We start from the raw sequence: 18,148 nt of genomic DNA on the forward strand, positions 1-18,148 counted from the left end.
GCTAATACCTTCGCATAAATTTTATAGTCTGTGTTCAAAAGAGATATTGGTCTGTAGTTCTCTGGTTTTTTAGGACCAACTTGTTCCTTTGGTATCAAAGATATATAAGCAGTTGTCCAAGATGGGGGTATTTTACCCCCTTGTTGAATATTGCAAAATAAATCTCTAAGTTGTCCCACCATTTCAGCTTGTAAAGTTTTGTAATACACTGCAGTCAAACCATCCGTGCCAGGAGCTTTGGCTGTTTTTAGCTGTTTAATTGCTGCTGTTATCTCCTCCTCTGTTATAAGATAATTCATTCTTTCCTTTTGTTGATCAGTAATTTTTGTAACTCTCTTATCCTTTAAATATTTTTCTATAAGTCCATTCTGCACCTCTTCTTTAGCATATAGTTTAGTATAATAATCCACAAAAGCTTCTTTAATTAATTTTTGTTGAAAGATTTCTTTCCCTCCAATGTCAATACTGTCAATAGTCCGTATACTTTGTTTTTTCCTCAATGTGTAGGCCAACCATCTGCCCGGTTTATTAGCATTGCAAAATGTGTTATGCTTCGCGTATTGTAAACTTGTTGCAACTTGTTCCGCCATAAGCATTTGGAATTGGTCTTTCAAAAGTTTTATAGCACTTCGTATTCTTTCATCTGTTGGGTTTTTAATAAGTAACTGTTCTTTATTCTTTATTTCCATTTCCAACTCAGATCTTTTCTTTTGTCGGAACAGTCTATGTTTAGAATTCATGTAGATAAGTACCCCTCTCATATAAGCTTTACTTGCGTCCCAAACAATTTCAACTGGGGTACCTTTATTCAAATTTATTTCAAAAAATTCTTTCAAATGCTTTTTAAGTTCTATTATATTTTTTTCATATCTAAACAAGTTCTCATTTAATCTCCAAGAACGTCTCTCAACCTTATCCATCTCGATTTCTATCCATACAGGACTATGGTCAGTCAAAGTTCTTGGAAAAATCTTTGTTCTTTTTGTCTTAACAAGTAGATCATTTGACAACAAGATAAAATCAATCCTAGAAAAGGATCTATGTCTATCAGAAAAAAAAGTGTAATCCAATTCATTTGGATTATGTATTCTCCAAACATCTTTTAGTTCCATATCTTCTTTCATATCAAAAAAGGTCTGTGGTAATCTAATTCTAGATTTTGCCAAACTCTTTTTATCTAATTTAGAATCAATTACTCCATTCCAATCTCCCATGATTAAAATAGATCTGTAGTCCCATTGCAATATTTTAGTATGTAACATCTTGTAAAAATAATCCTGTTGTTGGTTGGGAGCATAAATTCCAATCAAAAGAATTTGACCATTTGCTGTGAGCAATTCAATTGCTACAAACCTACCCTCTTGATCTGCTTCTATAACTTTTGCTGTTAATTTTTTATTTACATAAATAACCACACCATTCTTTTTCTGCGAAGTTGAAGATATATAATGTGCTCCTAGTTTTGAGTTTATCAAATATTTTTGATCTTGAGTTGTGATATGCGTTTCTTGTAAACATATTATATCATTATTAAATTGTTTCAAATATGTAAATAATTTCTTCCTTTTCTGTGCTGAATTCAACCCATTGACATTCCAAGATAAACACTTAAAGGTCATTAGCCTCTTTCTGGAGCGCAGAGCAATATGCTTGAAGTTCATCTGAGAGCTTCGATCTCGCTCCTCCCATAGCTCCAATCTCTTGTGCGGTACTCTTAACTGCCTTCTTGTCTTGTCTTTCCTGTTGTTGTTGTTGCTTTTGTTTAAGTAGCTTGGATTGAGCTCTAGTTATACGTTGATCTTTAACTTCAGTCAACTGAATCAAATCCGAAATTGGAGAAGAATCCAGCAAGGGCTCACTCAGAAAACCTCCTTCTGCACCTTGCACATTTTCCAATTCCTGCTTAGACTGTTCTTTCAATTGCCTCTCTTCACTCTCCTTAATCTCCAAAACTGTAGATGTACGTGGAGATGGTGTTCTTTCCTTAAGAATAGTACTATAAAAGTGTTGTGCCTTCTCCACGGTATTCAACCGATATCCTTCTCCCTTATATCTAAAAATTACCCCAGCTGGTGCATCCCACCGGAAGGGTATCTGTAAATTTTTCAATTCCTTAACAAGAAAACCAAATTCTTTTCTAGCTTTCAGCATTTTAGGAGGTAATTCTTTGAAAATTACAAGCCGTGAGCCCCCCACTTGTACAGAAGTGAGAAAAGATTTTTGCAGGATATCATTTCTAATTTCTCTCTCAGTAAAGTATATGACCACATCTCTGGGCAGTTGTCTTTGCCTGGCCACCCAAGAGTTCACTCTGTAAATTTTATCTATTTTATGAAATACCAAATCAGGATTAACTTGTAAAATCTTAGCCAGGGCTTCAGAGCAAACTTGTCTCAAATCCTGTCTTTCCTCCTCTCGAATTCCCCGAAGCCGTATGGCAAATTCCATCGCCCGGAATTGTATCATAACAATCTCATCTTCAATTCTCTGCATTTTATTGTCAACTTCATCAATTTTATAGTCATTGTCTTTCATCCTAACATTAACTTCTGATTTGAATTCTTCAACTTTAAAATCAACTTTCCCAATAAAATCTGCCAGGCCAGACGCCACTTCTGATATTTTTTTGGTCACCATAATTTGATTCTGTTTCACCATGTCTTTAACTTCATTAATTTCCTGCAAAAATTCCTGATGTGATTTTTGAAGTTTATCATCTATCTCCTGTTGTGATTCTTGAAATTTGTCATCCAAAGTTTTAGAAATAAATTCTTTTAAATCTGCCACATCAAATTCTTTTTTCTGAGTTTGTAACTGTTGAGCAGGGGGAAGTTGCGTTTGATGTTTATGTGTGGGGGATCCCCCCCCTGATGCCTTCCCTTCCTGCTTCTTTGAAGCCATCGTGCCACGTAAGCTAGTTTTTTTGAAAAGGGAAGTTCTTTTTCCTTTCCCTCTTCCACAGAAACTTCTAAAAAAGTCCCCCAGATTTAATCAGATGGAACTAAAGTAAAGCAAAGTCAAATTTTGGCAAAAGAAATTTTTTCTTTAGATAGAGCAACTTTGTAGCAATTTTACAACTTTGTAGCAAAGCAGGGAGGCTTGACAAATCCACTTTCACTAGCTCGTTAACTCAAACGCTGGACGCCATATTTTTTCAAATCACTTTCACTCGCTCATTTTCTCTTTTGATTTAAAAAGTCAACAAAGCACTAATACTTGCAGTTTTCAAGTTTCTGGATTCAAGTTGATATTTCCGCTGTTTGTTAAAATTAGTTCCTCTCACTTTAAAAGTTTGCTGCTGCCGGCTTGTTCTGCTGAAAGCAGAATCGTCCCACGCCGCCCGGAGTCTCCGCAGGTTGGAAGGGAGCCACACCTGTTTTCGCCCCCAGAAGCAATTCCCTGGGGGGGTTACAGGGGCTCAACCTGTGCCCTGCTGTCTCTGCTCCTGCAATCTTCAAGATTTCGGAGTTTTCGAGCCGCTCCTCGTTCGCGGGGCGGCTCTACAGGCGGCGAGGCTGGCGGTCTTTAAAAAGTCACCACCGTCGCCGAAGCTCGCAAACCGGAAGTCCTCTCTTTTTGTCTCTTGATTTGCTATCACTTCCTGTGTTTTTGTCATTGCTTCTTGTATCATTAATAATGTTGTTTGCATGCTCTGGATGTTCAGTATTGAGCTTGCTGTCTCTGTTCCAAACATACTCTCTATTAAGCATTGGTTTGAAGGCATTGAAGTTGTAGATGCAGGATTTGAAGCTGCTTTCTTGCTTATCTTGGTAATAGTTGTAGTGCTCATCATTTTCTCCGGTCGAAAGAGATTTTTCCAAAATAACATGCAATAGTTTAGCTATTCAAGTTCCCTCTTTAAAGCCTCCACACTCATATATTTGTTAAACAGTGATCCTATAATAATAGTAGTAATACCTACAATATGCCTTTAAATATATAAATATAAATATGTAAATATATATAAGTATATAATTTGTTATAAATATAGAATCCTTATACTTTAAGACCGATTTATGTAGATATGTATAAGTATGCAAGTCTATAAAGATTATATACTACTATTAGCTAAGTATAAGATATAAGAATTAATGTGATTATTCTAATTATAATATCCCAAATTTTTGACAGTTTAGGACAAATTTATGTAAGTTTATAAATATAAATAAGTATATATAAAAATGTATACAGACTATGTAGATATATTAATTTGAAAGTCCACCAGTCCTAGCTTAGATACTTAAGTTTTAAACAGTTGTTTCACGTATTACAGTTAATTCTATTTCCTATATTTCTTGTAAAAGTTTATATATATATATATATATATATATATATATATATATATATATATATATATATATATATATATACCCCCTTTTTATTTTATTGTCCTCCCATGTCCTTCAGCAAAGTTTCTCTTTTTCTCTTCCTCTTCTTGTATTGCTTCCCCAAAACAGTTCAATATCGCCTCAATCTTGCATCATTTCTTTATGGGACCTACTTTGTTGGTTCTATCATTCCTCTGGCCCCCAGATGGCACTCTCATTCTCCTTGCACAGTACAATTTTTTCTCGTTGTTAAGGTTCAGAATTATACAGTTCTAAAGTCTCTGCAGTTTATAGAATTATAAAGGTTATAGAGTTATCCGATTGTAAGTTTTATAGTCACCAAAGTTCTATTGAATTCCACTTAGTGAATTATGTATGGCCAGTCTGCCACTGTTTAATATACACAATCCACTATTCCAGTCTCTTACTCATCAAAACTGTAACAAATTATCAAGTAGTAGAATTTATAGTCACCAATCCTGTAGAGTTCTGCTTCTAATCTGTCTCAAAATATATTGGTCCAGAGTTTCTTCCTCTTCTCGTCTGTGTTCGCCTCTTTGTCACTGTTTAAAGTTTGCTGTCAACTACTCCGCTCTCCTGATCGCCGCTGCTTTTGGGACGGAAATCCTGCCCAACGCTTCGAAGTCTCGATATTACAGCTCCACCATTTGACAATCCAGCTTTACCACCTTTTAGGGATCTCTTCTCATACCGATCATGTTATGCTGTATTTCAATTTTCTCTTCCTGCTCTGCAGCTGTCATGGTTCTGAACCGGCCAAGATGGCCGATTTCTTTCCTGCTGGAGAAAGGGGTTTCTCCTCTCCGTTCAAGGCAATTGCCCTTCACCCAGAAGTCATCGGAATTTCCCCTTTATCTTGTCAGTCTATCCGGGATTGACTGTGCCCTTTTTAGGGCCTCCCGCCAGAAAATTTCGGGCTTCGGGAATAGAGCCCCATTCCCTCGCTCCACTCACCCTGTCGTCACCGCCAGAAGTCCTAAATCTTGGTTTCTATCCTAATTCTAATCTTAAAATTGCACTGGGGATTAAAATTAGGAAATGCAATGATAGGGTCTTGATTGTTACTACCTATTTTAAAAACAATAACATAATCATAGTTAACTTTTATCTGGACATTTCAAGATTTTCTGAACAGTCTTTTTGTCAAAGCACATATATGCTATTGGCTACTTTAAATGGCTGATGGAAAAACAATCCCTTCAGAGAACCTTTCTGTTTCATATTTATTATATTCAGCATTCTTTATTAGTTGAGTATATTTAAGATTTTTTAAAAAACAAAAATGCTCCATTGTAGGATTTTCATTTTAATGCAATGCCAACCAATTTGTATTTTATTCAATAACCTATACAGTAGCAGAATTCAGAAAGGAATAAATGATGCCCTGGAAAGCCTAAAACTTGGAGGAACTATTCTGCAATTTTGCAGGTTCGTTTTTAGAAGAGATGAACAGTAACATAATACATCAGATGTCACAATGTATTTAAAGATAGGTGGAAAACAAAAGCTTTCATCTTGAAATAGAAAACTATGTGGCAAGTGGATACCTACCATATCCAGAGGTGTTTTCATGTGGTAAGTAAGCATGGAGAATGAAGTTATTCAAGCTGTTAAGATAAGCTGGGAGGCTATGATATCCTTCTGGATTATACCAGACCTATATTTAAATTTCAGACACAAAAATAACAGGCAATATATATGTATTTGTAATTTTGTGAATAACTTTGTAACCAGTGAAGGTTAGAACTCAAGTGAACAATGAGACAGAATATACCTGCAAGCCCACTCCATAAAACAACATTAAGAATAATAAAGTAAAGTATTTGTTTGTTTGTTTGTTTATTCATGTCAAAGGGGATTTTGAAAAATTTCAGGCCTCTAGATTGTGAATCCTTGGAGAACTAATGTAATTGAAGAGTAACTTTTCTAAGCTCAGTTAATTAACTTCATGAGTTGTGTGATAATAGTTCCAATCCACAGTTCCATTGTTAGGATCTGTTTGTTTGTTTTTGTAGAAGCAAAATAAAATTTATATTGGCCAAAAAATATTTGCAAAATCAAAACAGTTTTTCTCAAAACTCAAAGAAGCAAGAAAGCAGGTCCCCAAAGTGCTAATCCAGTTTTAGTAGAACTAGAGCTTTTATCCATAGAACCTGAGGACAGAAAATGTATTTAAAAATAACTCTGCTCAGAAAGCTCAGATAAGAGTCACTGTCCAGTTCCATTAGAAGCAATTACTGTCAGATGAATTTTCTAGCCTTGACAGGCTTTCTCAGCACATTAGGGACTGACAAACAAAAGTTCCTTTACTAAATAAATGCTGATATGACCCAAAATTAGATATTCCTGCTACAGCAGCATATATGTTTCTTGAAAATTATGAGAACAATACTGTAGAAAGAAACAAAAACTGCAGTTGACATATTTGTCAGAATGGTCCCTCCCAATATGGACCATTATCTCCTAGACCACAGAGTTAAGGGAAACATTTTATGCATATGCTATACAGATGTAAAATATAATCTATTAATACAAAATTACAGGAGAGTTGATAAAATATAGTGACTGTGAATCTGAGTATGAATCATGAAATTGTTTGCATCTCATGCCTTTCAAGAACTTGACAAGTTGCCTTAAAAGAGCCCATTTCTCCAAGTCCCAATTTTTCTGTCTACAACACTTAAATAGTAATACTAATTTACCTGAGAAATCTACAATAAGATACATGTAAAATAGTGAATTTTAACAAGATATATTACATGTATACTAAATTTAAGAAATCAGTTATTGGTTTGATATATTTCATGACAACTAAATGCTTGTAGTTTACCTTTGTTACTGTTCTGTTAGCAGGTACTGGGCTTATATCAAATTGGAGATTACTAGTCAAAGGCAGCCCAAAACTCCAGCCACCATATCTAGATGTGGGAGGGGAAAAAAGAACATTTTAGAAAATAAAGTTCTTATGTTTTAGACATCTTAGATCTCACGTAATTAAATTCCATGGAAGTTATATAACCCATAAAGTGTACATCACTTCTGACAGCTTGACATATTTGGGCAATGATTGATGGCACCATCACGTTTTCTTTCTTTAAGCATGATTTCTACATTCTTGGACTATCTGGATATGCTAATCTCATACATTCCATCCCCGTCCTATTCATATTGGAGGCACTTCTGGGTTGAAAGGATTAGCCCATGACATCACCATTGTCCAGTGGATGCCCATGGGGGTTTCTTCCATGACCTGTCAAAGAGGCTGGGGTGAGTGATGGGAGCTCACTCTACCACACAGCAGCATTTGGGTCTCAAACATAGGCTTGCTAACCTCCAACCCAGCATCCTAACCATGTGAGTCACCATGCTCCTAATACACCCCATTAAGGACTTCTTGTACAGAGAAGAGAAAGAAAAGAAGCTGACAAGGGAGCTGCAGGCTCAGGATTCAAATATAAAAAAATCCAGGCAATTCTCAGGTCCTATGGAAATAAGTGTTCGGCTGTACCAACATGTTCTTTTCTACATACTGAAAGAGCTACCAAGAACTGTATAATCTTAAGAGTTTAATTAAAATTAATGTATGTTTTTATTATTATCTTTCAAGATTTATGGACTAGAATTTAAAAAAATAAAAAAATAATAATTTTAGAATCCTAATTTCTAATTGGTGCCTCCTGACTTTTAAAAATCAAAATTAAAGATTATGGCCACAAGAATAATCTAAGCAATCTAAATCCCTTTTGTTCAGTGAATTGGTGACTAAGAAATTATGAAAAAGTGTTAACCACCATACGTAGGACCTGCTATCTCTTTCTCTCCCTTAACTGGTACCACAGAGGTGGTGATAACTAGAGGCATCAGGAGAGGTGGTGGGGATCTCAAAGGGACCACAATGAAATTAGTGTTACATTGTTGCAATACATGTTCTGCCCTTCTGCAGAGTAATCATGATATTGTATGTATGTGGGTTCTAATTTTTTTTACTACCGGTTCTGTGGGCGTGGCTTATTTTGTGGATGTGGCTTGATGGTCATGTGACAATTCTTTAGGATTTAGCAGAGGCACTGGTCTACCAGGCTTTTAACTGCTTGCAGAGCTGTACCCATGTACTCATTTGTTTTTGGAGTCACCGGTATACTCATTTGTTTTTGGAGGCACTGGTCTACCCATTTGTTTTTGCAGGCACCGGTCTAGTCATTTGTTTTTGCAGGCACCGGTCTACCACCACACTACCTTTTAACACTGATCAGCTGTAGGGTGGCCCTTTGAAGCCCCGTGGCAAAAGATTGGGGGTGGGGCCAAATAAAACGTACCTGCCTCCCAGCTACGTTATAACATCCCTACCTGGGCTACTAGAGGCAGTAGCCGGGTTGGCGGTGGAGTTTCCCAGGCTCATGGTGCTGGGGAACTTTAACCTGCCGTCACTTGGCGAACCCTCAGATGTGGCTCAGGAGGTTTTTTGTTTTTTTTTTAAATTTGATTTATATGCCGCCCTTCTCCGGAGACTCAGGGCAGCTTACAATGTGCTTCCATGACAACCATGGACCTGACCCCCCAATAGGGGGGGGGACACACGCTCAACTTGGTGTTTCTCTCGGGGCAGTGGAGACATGATCTGGAATTAAGGGATATAGATGTTCCTCCTTTGTCGTGGTCAGATCATTTCCTGCTGAGGTTGGACTTTAGGACGCCACTCGCCCATCGCAGGGAGGCAAAGCCGATTAAGTGGTCCCGCCCCAGGTGCCTAATGGACCCTGCAGGGTTCCAGAAGGAGCTTGGGGAGATACCTGACTCCCTTGTCCACAGCCCGGCAGAGACTCTGGTTGTTGCCTGGAATAAGGCAGCGTCTGGGGCACTGGACAGGACTGTGCCTTTGCGACCTCTCAAGAGCAGTGGATCCAGGAAAGCTCCCTGGTTTACCAAGGAGCTCCGGGAGATGAAGCGCCAGAAGAGACATCTAAAGGACCAGTAAATTTGAATCTGACCGAACACTTTTAAGAGCCTTTATTAGGACTTATTTAGTGGCGATACGGTCAGCAAAATGTTCACATTTTTCCACACTTATTGCACCCGCCGATTCTCGCCCAGCCGCATTGTTTAGGGTGACTCGCTCTCTCCTTAATGTAGGGGGAGCGGAGGAGCCCTCACAGGGTAGAGCTGAGGAATTTGTGCAGTTTCTCTCGGATAAAGTCGCTCAGATTCGGATGGACCTGGACTCTGATTGGGCAATTCCGACCAAGATGACCAGGGCAGGTCTTAGTCATATTGTGTGGGATGAGTTTGAGCCTGTGACTCCTGAGGAAGTGGACAAGGCTGTGGGTGCGATGAGTTCCTCCACTTGTTTGTTGGACCCGTGCCCCTCCTGGCTGGTTTTGGCCAGCAGGGAGGTGACACGAGGCTGGCTCCTGACTTTAGTTAACACTTCCTTAAGGGAGGGGTCTTTTCCGCAACCATTAAAGGAAGCAGTTGTAAGGCCCCTCCTCAAGAAGCCTTCCTTGGACCCAGCAGAATTAAAGAACTTTCGTCCAGTCTCCAACTTACCCTTTGTGGGGAAGGTTGTAAAGAAAGTGGTGGAACTTCAGCTCCTATGGACATTGGATGAAACGGATTATCTGGACCCTTTTCAATCTGGCTTTAGACCTGGCTACAGCACAGAAACTGCTTTGGTCGCGCTGATGGACGATCTCTGGCATGCCCGTTATGGGGGTCATTCCTCTATCATGGTGTTACTTGACCTCTCAGCAGCTTTCGACACCATCGACCATGGTATCCTACTAGGCCGACTAAGGGAGTTGGGAGTGGGAGGCACCGTGTTACGGTGGTTCTCTTCTTATCTCTCTGGTTGGTCTCAGTCGGTGTTGATAGGAGGACAGAAGTTGACCCCTAGGCTCCTTGTTTGTGGGGTGCCTCAGGGCTTGGTCCTCTCTCCCCTTCTATTCAACATCTACATGAAACCACTGGGGGAGATCATCCGACGATACAGGGTGGGATATCAGCAGTATGCCTATGATACCCAGCTGTATATCTCCACCCCGCATCATTTCAGTGAAGCAGTGGATGTGATGTGCCAGTTGTCAAGTGGTCATCCCAAGGCCTCAGCTCAGCGTTTCACCCGAGCACCAATGGGGGGGCAGAGAGACTGAATGCCATGGTAGAGCAGTACCTGAGGTGCTACGTGAACTATCAGCGGACCTCCTGTCTTTCGCTGAGGTTGCGTATAATAATGCTGTTCACTGTAGCACGGGGCTAACCCTGTTTAAGGTAGTGAGCGGCATGGACTTTGTCCCAATGCCTGAGTACCCAAGGGAGCCTCCCTCCTCAGTCAGCTTGACCGATTAGATGGCGACACTGAAAGCAACCTAGGAGAATGTCAAGAAAGTGCTAGCTAAAGCAGCACAAACCTATAAGAAACAGGCAGACAAACACCGAGCTCCCCAAAGGCCATTTCAATTGGGGGAGAAAGTTTACCTCGCCACAAAATATTTGAGGTTAAAACTTCCTAGCAAGAAATTGGGACCAAAATTTATAGAACCATTCCCCATAGTAAAGATAATCAACCCAGTCACAGTGCAATTGAAGTTGCCCCGATTGCTAGGGAAGATACACCCGGTATTCCATAGTAGCCTCTTAAAACCCAGGGTCGGATCGACCCTGAGGCCACTACCCCGTGAGCCTCCAGACCCTGTGGTCATAGGGGGCAGACCCATTATGAGGTGCAGCAAATCCTCAATTCGAGGTGGCACAGGAGGCAACTCCAATATTTAATCAAGTGGAAGGGTTACCCCTTATCAGAGGCATCTTGGGTAAAGAGTCAAAACATCCAGGCTGATCGCCTTATAGCCAAATTTCATGCAGAAAATCCAAACAAGCCTGGTGGGGGGGGTCACACCCCTAAACTCTGCATCTGTACTCAAATTATTTTGCTTTGTGCAGGTCGCCCTCGGGAAGTGAGGGGAGCCGAATGTCAATTTGCAAAGCTTTCAAGTTGCCATGAGCAGGAGGGAGGGAGAACTGAAGTGAATTTCATACATTCTTTCTGACCGCAATCAGAAGGAGGGTGTTAGGTTTCACAGCCAGCCAAAGTGGTTAATTGGAGAATGTGATTTATGACATGGCCAGAGAGGAGGGGAGAGACAGGGTCATAGGGGAACGTAAATCTACGTAGGATCAGTCCTAACTGCATCTGAGTATTGCCGGAATGTTGCTCCTAATAAATGAATATATTTCCTTTGAAGTTTGGATCATGGCTCATGAATTAATTAGGGCATCTTTCGGAAACTTGACACCAGTGCCTAGAGGCTATGAGAGTCTGGATGGGAATCAACAGGCTCAGACTTAACCCAGACAAGATCGAGTGGCTGTGGGTATTGCCTCCCAAGGACCATGTTGATTGTCCATCCTTAGCTCTGGGGGGGGGGAGAAGCTGTCCCCCTCAGAATGGGTTCGCAATTTTGGTGTCCTCTTTGACCCACAGCTGAGATTAGAGCAACACCTGGCAGCTGTGGCTAAGGGGACCTTTGTACAAGTTCTCCTTGTTCACCAATTGCAACCCTACCTGGATCGGGAGGCTCTTCTCACAGTCACTTGTCACTTGTCACCTCACGGTTGGATTATTGCAATGCGCTCTACATGGGGCTACCCCTGAAAAGTGTTCGGAAACTACAGTTGGTCCAGAATGCAGCTGCTCGAGTGGTCGTGGGTGCACCTAGGTACTCCCACATTACCCCAATCCTCCGTGAGCTGCACTGGCTTCTTATCGATCTTCAGTCACAATTCAAGGTGTTGGTTATTACCTTTAAAGCCCTATATGGCTTAGGGCCAGGCTATCTTCGAGACCGTCTTCTACCGCATAGTTCCCAGCAACCGGTAAGATCCCACAGGGTTGGCCTCCTCCAGGTCCTGTCAGCTAAACAATGTCAGCTGGCAGGTCCGCGGAGGAGGGCCTTCTCTGTGGCTGCCCCGGCTCTCTGGAATTAGCTACCTCCTGAGGCCCAGACCGCTCCCACCCTACTGGCCTTCCGGAAAATGGTGAAAACCTGGCTTTTCTGGCAGGCTTGGGGCCGTTGATCTCGCCGCTGCGATCTTGCAAGATCCAGCCATGAGCGGTGTGTATGGGTTTTCTAATGTCTCTTATTGTATATTGTTCATATTGTCTTTGTTGTAAGCCACCCAGAGTCCTCGGAGAGTTGGGCAGCATAGAAATACGAATAATAAATAAATACATACATACATAAAAAAGGTAAGAATAATGCGGGGGGGTGGGGGCGGGGGGGCAGAACCGGTTCGGTGACATCATATCGTCACCGCTACCGGCTCGGCAGAACCGGGAGGAACCAGGAGGAACCCACCACTGATGTGTATGTGTGTGTTTGTGTATATATAAAACAGGATTTACATATCAGTGGTACAATGCTGCTTTGGCAATAACACTTTCTGTTAAAGTTAAATAGAGCTAGCAAGGGACAGCAATAAGATAAATAGAATACCTCTTTTGAATAAAATCTCTGGCAGTAACTAGAAGATAAGTTTCAACATCATGCCCAGTAAGGTTATATATTGTTCGGGAAGAGAATGTTCTCTTGTGAGGCGGTGAAAAGTTTAGCTTTGGACAAGTCTAGAAAGAAAAGGAATTTATGAACACGAAAGATTTTTACACTGGAAATTATATTATTTTGACAAACAATAAATATTAATATAAAATATTCTTTATGCAATATTATTTTAACAAATAAAATTTGAAGCAAATAAAAAAGGGAAAGGTTTTTAAATTAGAATTTTTAAAAAATAAAAAAAAATAAAACCATGTATACAAACTAATTTTCAGGTGGGCAGATATACTTTCTATACTGTAAAGCAATTATTAACTACATTTATTTGTTAATCTACTAGTTCACCTTTGAAACAAATCTAAAAATTTTAAAAACCCTATAAGTACTATCTATATACATAATCTCAAGAACCATGGTGTTTCAAGCAAATAATTCCTTTTACTTTTCTGCACATTTGTTTTCCTTCCATGTGCAGTATGGCTAAAACTAACTTTAACTGTGCAACTGCAATCAAATGCACATAAAAGGCATCTCTGATCAAGATTAATGGCTCTGGCCATGTAGTTGTCTTAGCAGCAGCAGAGAAGTAAAAGCAGTTTGCTAGAATATTTTTTCAGCTTCTCAGTCTTGTCTATGACCCTGGGTTTTCTGATCCAGCTCTGCTTGAGATCAATCAAAGTCAGTGAGGAGCTAACACATTATAGTTAAAGCGGAAAGGCAATTCCACATTGCAACCTAAGATGATTGCTTGCCTCTCTACATGTTGTTTCCAATTCTTTTTAAAGTAAATGCCAGAACTTCCAGGCCAGATTGTATTGCAAGACTAGATTGGCCACTCTTTTGCTTCCTGTTCTTTTCAGAAGGGCAGAGAAGACAAAGCTCACTGATTGGCTCCTGCATGGACTGATCTATCCATGCCTGCTTTTTCTTCTTTTAGGGATTGTTTCCTCCTTCTTAGTCCCCAACTCCACCCTCATTCTCCTCTGACACTAAAACAGACTTCTCTTGGTTATTATTTTTCCCTTTATGGTTCCATTGTTGTGATGCTACAATGTAACAGTAATCAAACAATTAAGAACAGCTTGTTCTTTTATTCATATGTTCCTCTGTAGCTCAAAAAAAAATTGTAGAAAGGAAGAACTGATAATTTGCTTCTCTGAGCTTGATTATTTTCTTGCAGATATTTCATTATCCAACTAGGTAATATCATTATTCATATTTTCATTCATCTTTTCTTTTAACTTTCATTTTTCATTTTTACTTTTTCGGGACTGCTCTTTTAACCTTTACCTTTACTCCAACCTTTCTTCTTCTCCTCCCCTTCTCTTCCTTCCTCTTTCTCCTCCTACTTCCTTCGTTCTTCCTCTCCTTCTCTTTCCTACTTCCCTTTCTCTTCCCCCACTCCTTCCCTCCTTCTAACCTTCTCCTCTGTTCCTCTTTCCCCTCCCTTTTCTTCCTTTCCTTTTCCTTTTCCTTTTCCTTTTCCCCTCTCCTCTCCTCTCCTCTCCCTTCCCCTCTTTCTACTCCTTCCCCTCTCTCCTGTTGTTTCCCTTTTTTTTTTTTAATTAAATTTCTATACTGCCCTTCTCCCGAAGGACTCAGGGCGGTGAACAGCCAGAAGATAAAACACAAGAAATACAAAATCTAAAGTAAATTAAAACAAATTAAATAATTTAGGCTGAATTTTAAAATACCCCATAATTGAACAGATTAAAAATTTATGTTTAAAATTTAAATTTAAAAGAGGAGATGATTTAGGCCAGGCCAGCTTGATGAAATAAAAACGTTTTAAGCGCGCGACGGAAGGTGCGAAGATCCGGGATCCTCCGTATCTCCGGGGGGAGCTCGTTCCAGATCGTAGGTGCCCCCACAGAGAAGGCTCTCCCCCTGGGGGCCGCCAGCCAACATTGTTTGGCCAACGGCACCCGGAGGAGCCCCTCTCTATGGGAGCGTACTGGCCGGTGGGAGGCTATTGGTGGTAGCAGGCGGTCCCGTAGATAACCAGGTCCTAAGCCATGGAGCGCTTTAAAGGTGGTAACCAAAACCTTGAAGTGCACTCGGAAGACCACCGGGAGCCAGTGCAGCTCGCGCAGGAGAGGTGTTACATGGGAGCTCCATGTTGCTCCCATAACCACCCGCGCGGCCGCACTCTGCGCCAGTTGGAGCCTCTGAGTGCACCTCAAGGGGAGCCCCATGTAGAGAGCATTACAATAGTCCAGACGAGAGGTGACGAGGGCATGAGTGACTGTGTGTAGGGAGTCCCGATCTAGAAAGGGACGCAACTGGCGGATCAGGCAAACCTGATGAAAAATCCTCCCGGTCACGGCCGTCAAGTGATCTTCTAAAGACAGCTGTGAATCCAGAAGGATGCCCAAGTTGCGAGCCCTTTCCGTGGGGGCCAATGATTCACCCCCAATAGTCAGCGATGGCACCAGCTGACTATATCGGGACGTCGGAAACCACAGCCACTCAGTCTTGGATGGGTTGAGCCTGAGCCTGTTCCTCCCCATCCAGATCCGTACGGCCTCCAGGCACCGGGACATCACTTCAAGGGCATCGTTGGGGTGGTCCGGGGTGGAGATGTACAGCTGGGTGTCATCAGCGTACTGATGGTACTTCACCCTGAAACCACGGATGATCTCGCCCAGCGGCTTTACATAAATGTTGAACAAAAGGGGCGAGAGGACCGATCCCTGTGGCACCCCACATATGAGGGGCCTCGGGGTCGACCTCTGCCCCCCTGTCAACACAGACTGCGACCGGAGAGAAAGGAGGAGAACCACTGTAATATGGTGCCTCCCACCCCCAACTCTTCCAACCGGTGCAGCATGATACCATGGTCGATGGTATCAAAAGCCGCTGAGAGATCTAACAGGACCAGGACAGAGGAGCAACCCCTGTCCCGAGCCCTCCAGAGATCATCAACCAACGTGACCAATGCCGTTTCCGTGCTGTACCCAGGCCTGAAACCCGACTGGAACGGATCTAGATACGATGTTTCATCCAGGTACTGGGGAAGCTGTCGCGCAACCACACTCTCAACAACCTTCGCAACGAAGCGAAGGTTGGAGACTGGATGATAATTAGCCAATACTGCCGGGTCCAGGGAAGGCTTCTTGAGGAGAGGCCTCACTACCGCCTCCTTCAAGGCGGCAGGGAAGGTACCCTCACCCAATGAAGCATTTATAATCCCCTGGAGCCAGCCTCGCGTCACCTCCCGGGAAGCCAGTACTAACCAGGAGGGACACGGGTCCAACAAACATGTGGTCGCGTTCAGTCTACCCAGAATCCTGTCCACGTCATCTGGGGTCACAGGATCAAACTCGTCCCAGATAACATTCTCAAGACCTGCCTCCGTCACCCTTGCTGGACCTACCCAGTCGGAGTCCAGACGTTCCCGAATCTGAGTGATTTTGTCATGCAGATATTGAACAAAATCCTCGGCTCTTCCCTCCAAGGGGTCCTCCCGCGCTTCCTGGTGGAGCAGGGAGCGGGTCACCCTAAACAGGGTGGCCGGGCGAATATCTGATGACGCAATAAGAGCAGCAAAATGGGTACATTTTGCTGCTTTTATCGCCACTAGGTAAGTCTTAATATGAGATCTTACCAGTGTCCGGTCTGATTCAGAAAGACTAGCCCTCCAACTACTCTCTAGGCGTCTTTTCCGGCACTTCATCTCCCTCAGCTCCTCAGTAAACCAAGGAGCCAGGTGAGAACGGCGCCGGGTCAGAGGCTGCAAAGGCACGACTCGATCCAGAGCTCCAGCGGCCGCCCTATCCCAGGCGGCCACTAGGTTTCCAGCCGAGGCGTGTGCAAGATCCTCGGAGATTGGCCCAAGCTCCATCTGGAACCTATCGGGTTCCATCAGGCACCTGGGGCGGTACCATCTTACCGGTTCCGCCTCCCTGTGGCGGGGTACCGCGGTTCGAAGGTCAAGGCGAAGGAGAGAGTGATCCGACCATGACAAGGGCTCAGTGACTATGTCCCCTATCTCAAGATCACTCAACCACTGTCCAGAGACAAAAACCAGGTCCAGTGTGTTTCCCCCCCTGTGTGTAGGGCCATGAATTAACTGGGTCAGGTCCATGGCCGTCATGGAAGCCATGAACTCCCGAGCCACCTCAGATGCCTCACCCACGGACAGCAGATTAAAGTCCCCCATGACCATAAGTCTGGGGGTATCAACCGTCACCACGGCGATAACATTGAGTAACTCGGGCAGGGCTGCAGCCACGTGGCAGGGAGCCAGGTACGTGATCAACAAGCCCATCTGCACCCCATGACCCCACTTCACAAGGAGGGACTCACAACTGGCCATCTGAGGAACAGTGGTCTCCCTCGGCCTAAGACCTTCTCTAATAATAACCGCTACTCCCCTGCCCCTCCCCTGAGGCCTCGGCTGATGGAATGCGTGGAAGCCTGGTGGGCACATTTCTACCAGAGGGACCCCTCCCTCCGGGCCCAACCAGGTCTCCATAATACCCGCCAGGTCCGCTCCCCCCTCCTGAATAAGATCACAAATGAGGGGGGCTTTATTTACTACAGACCTGGCGTTGCACAAAATCAGTCGAAGGCCCAGGCCCTGAGGATCTGTGCAACCTGGAAATCGAGTAAAGCTTTGGGGGCCGGAGCGCCCTACCGCTTGGAGACAGCGGGTGCGCGCTCCCTTAACATGATATGGCCCCCTGCTCCCGCCATATCTACCCCTCCCACTCACAGTACCAATGATAGAAACACAGTCTGGACAAGCTTGACCCCCCCTATTACCCCCGGATCCCCCCGCCCCCCGCCGCACATCCCGGCCTGGCCTGACCCTCCCCTAAGTGGGTTATCCCCCAAACCCACGACCCTAGTTCCTGTCCAACCCCCTCCCCCCTCCCCAAACCCCTTAAAAGTTTAGACAAGGACAGTTTTAAAAAACCCCGCAGCCCCCTCTTTGTGGCATGCCACCTCTTGGGGTTCCAAAGCCCGTCATCGAGGTAGGCCCTCGATAGAGTGGAGGGCCAAGCCTGCGAGAGGGGGGAGTCTCGCAGACCAAGAAGCTCCGCCGCTGAGTACATCTTAGCCAAACGGGTAGCACGACCATATCCTAAGGGTCTATAAAAGGACCAGGGGAGAAGACGAAGAAATGGGGGATCTCAGAAACATATTTACAGGACCAAGTCCACTGTCCCCTCACAACAGGGTACGAAGTCCAGAACCAAAACGACCACAATCCAAGGGGGGCAATAGATCCTACCACCCTCT

At 43.1% G+C, this 18,148-nt stretch overlaps 1 protein-coding gene across 1 annotated transcript in view; it reads right to left on the reverse strand.

Annotated features, from left to right (window-relative positions):
- Positions 1–18,148, reverse strand: part of ABCA12 (ATP binding cassette subfamily A member 12) — a 344,530-nt gene that overhangs the window by 65,620 nt on the left and 260,762 nt on the right. Inside the window, exons 38-40 of the mRNA XM_034433493.3 lie at positions 12,839–12,966; positions 7,180–7,267; positions 5,901–6,006 (exon numbers count right to left, since the gene is read on the reverse strand). Coding sequence (XP_034289384.2) covers positions 5,901–6,006; positions 7,180–7,267; positions 12,839–12,966 — 322 coding nt within the window. The remainder of the gene's footprint in view (positions 1–5,900; positions 6,007–7,179; positions 7,268–12,838; positions 12,967–18,148) is intronic.

Source organism: Pantherophis guttatus, chromosome 1 (assembly GCF_059756535.1).
Source record: "Pantherophis guttatus breed Tessera chromosome 1, ASM5975653v1, whole genome shotgun sequence".
NCBI lineage: Eukaryota > Metazoa > Chordata > Lepidosauria > Squamata > Colubridae > Pantherophis > Pantherophis guttatus.